Genomic DNA, 2,602 nt, shown 5'->3' with positions numbered 1-2,602 from the left:
AGGGAGTGTAGAGACATGTCTGTTCTGTAGGGAGTGTAGAGATATGTCTGTTCTGGAGGGAGTTTAGAATGACATGTCTGTTCTGTAGGGAGTGTAGAGACATGTCTGTTCTGTAGGGAGTGTAGAGACATGTCTGTTCTGTAGGGAGTGTAGAGACATGTCTGTTCTGTAGGGAGTGTAGAGACATGTCTGTTCTGGAGGGAGTGTAGAGACATGTCTGTTCTGGAGGGAGTTTAGAGACATGTCTGTTCTGTAGGGAGTGTAGAGACATGTCTGTTCTGGAGGGAGTGTAGAGATATGTCTGTTCTGGAGGGAGTTTAGAATGACATGTCTGCTAACAGATATGAGACAGAAAACAACAAATGTCACTCTCTCTATCTCTCTCTCTGTAAACTGAACTCTTAGGGGAAAAAAGGTGCTATCTAGAACCAAAAAGGGTTATTTGGCTGTCCCCATAGGATAACCCTTTGAAGAACCCTTTTTGAGTTTCATGTAGAAGCCTTTCCAGAGAGAGTTCTACATTGAACCCAAAAGTGATCTACATGGAACCAAAAAGGGGTTCTAACTGAAACCAAAAAGGGGTATCCTATGGGGATAGCTGAAGAACCATTTTGGAACCCTTTTTTCTAAGAGTGTGTCCTGGGTTAGACCTGGGTTAGACCTGGGTTAGGGGGATAGAGAGGAGACATCACACAGCTAGTTCAACATACACACACCACTGAGGTTACAGAAAAAGGAGTCTTACCTTTGCAAAGCGTTAGGAAGCCTATCAGACCAAAGAGTCGCCAGAGTAACATCCTACAACCAAAAACAGAGGGAAAGAAGGAGGGAGAGAAGACCGGACAATACTAGAGCGAGCCTTGTCTGAGAGAGGAAAGACTGGGAGCTCGTAGTAAAACAGAGATTGAGGCGGGAGGGAGGGAGGGAGAGAGAGAGAGAGAGAGAGCAGACAAGAGCTCACTGACAGTGACAAGAGCAGAAAGAGAGAGATAGAGTGAGTGAGATGTAGTCGTTGAGATGACTAGGTGGGTTGGTCTCTGGGTTACCCAGTGAAACACACACTGCCAGCACTGAACACACCACTGAACACACCACAGACGTACACACCTCACTGACCTACACACCTCACTGACCTACACTGAACACCCCACAGATCTACACACCCCACTGACCTACACACCCCACTGGCCTTCACACCCCACTGGCCTTCACACCCCACTCACCTTCACACCCCACTGGCCTTCACACCCCACTGACCTACACACCCCACTGGCCTTCACACCCCACTGACCTACACACCCCACTGACCTTCACACCCCACTGACCTACACACCCCACTGACCTACACACCCCACTGACCTACACACCCCAACTGACCTACACACCACTGACCTACACACCACTGAGCTACACACCACTGAGCTACACACCACTGACCTACACATCACTGAGCTACACACCACTGAGCTACACACCACTGAGCTACACACCTCACTTCAGACAGAGGAGAATGATAGATGAAAGAAGAGACAGAAAGTATTATTAATGTATTTCTTTATTCCTACTTGATCCTATACTTTTGTGTCTTTGATAAGATTTAGTGCCAATTAACACATTATTGTACTGCAAGGGGGAGAAGAAAGGCACAAGACATGCCACTGATTATAATTACCCTCCCTTTCCTCTGTTTACAATGAGTCACAATGGCTGCGTTTAGACAGGAAACGCAATTGTGATCTTTTTTCCACTAATTGGTCTTTTGACCAATCACATCAGATCTTTTTACATCCAATCTTTTTCAGAGCTGATCTGTTTGGTCAAAAGACCAATTAGTTAAACAAATATCAGAATTAGACTACCTGTATAAAAGCATTCCTATGCGCCTCAGTCTTTCTCTATCTCTTGTTCCTTCCTTGCCTCTCCTTTACTCTCCATCCCTCTCTCCTCTGCTTCCCCCTCTATACTCGGTCCTCTCCATCCTACTCTCTGCCACTATGTACTCAATACCATCAGTCCCTACTCTCCCAAACATGTGAGGACCAGGGGGCTTAGCTGGCCAGGCCAGCCCAGGCAGGAGTGCTCTCTGTGGGGCAGCTGTGTTATCTGATGGGAGCCTCTCCTTCTGGAGCGCTACATCTGCAAGGATATTAATAGCATCAGAGATGTGGACACACTAACCAGCCCTGCCCTGCCTATACCCAGCGCTGAGACTAGTCACGGACTAAATGTAGAGTATGGATTTAAATACATGTCATTTACAGGCAGAGTACAGGGCAGGAGCTTCAAAGGCATCAAAAGTAACTAATCATAAGCTGCCCAACCCTAGTAGGGGTGTGTGCCCATTTCCCTGGTTACCTCCTAATGTGCCATGCAGTAGGGCAAGTATACTTCTACATTTATAATGTACAGTGCGTTCGGAAAGAATTCAGACCCCTTCCCCTTTTCCACATTTTGATATGTGTGGATCTTGTGGAACATCAAGTGATATGTATTTTCTCAGAGTTATGTTCACCAAGGGTGACAAAAAACTCACAACTAACTTAGTTTAATAGGCTCTAAACCAATTCAGAACTGGACTGGAGTCCAGTCTTTCCAGAAGGAC

General features: G+C 46.3%; 1 protein-coding gene across 1 annotated transcript in view; it reads right to left on the bottom strand.

Annotated features, from left to right (window-relative positions):
* The window catches only part of LOC115130104 (lipase member H-like), an 11,107-nt gene extending 10,142 nt beyond the window's left edge, over positions 1-965 (bottom strand). Inside the window, exon 1 of the mRNA XM_029660879.2 lies at positions 746-965. Coding sequence (XP_029516739.1) covers positions 746-797 — 52 coding nt within the window. The 5' untranslated portion in view covers positions 798-965. The remainder of the gene's footprint in view (positions 1-745) is intronic.
* Positions 966-2,602: the final 1,637 nt, after the last annotated feature.

The sequence above is a fragment of the Oncorhynchus nerka genome, linkage group LG6 (assembly GCF_034236695.1).
Source record: "Oncorhynchus nerka isolate Pitt River linkage group LG6, Oner_Uvic_2.0, whole genome shotgun sequence".
Lineage (NCBI taxonomy): Eukaryota > Metazoa > Chordata > Actinopteri > Salmoniformes > Salmonidae > Oncorhynchus > Oncorhynchus nerka.
Note: the sequence above shows the minus strand (reverse complement) of the source record. Positions and strands in the feature narration are given on the sequence as shown.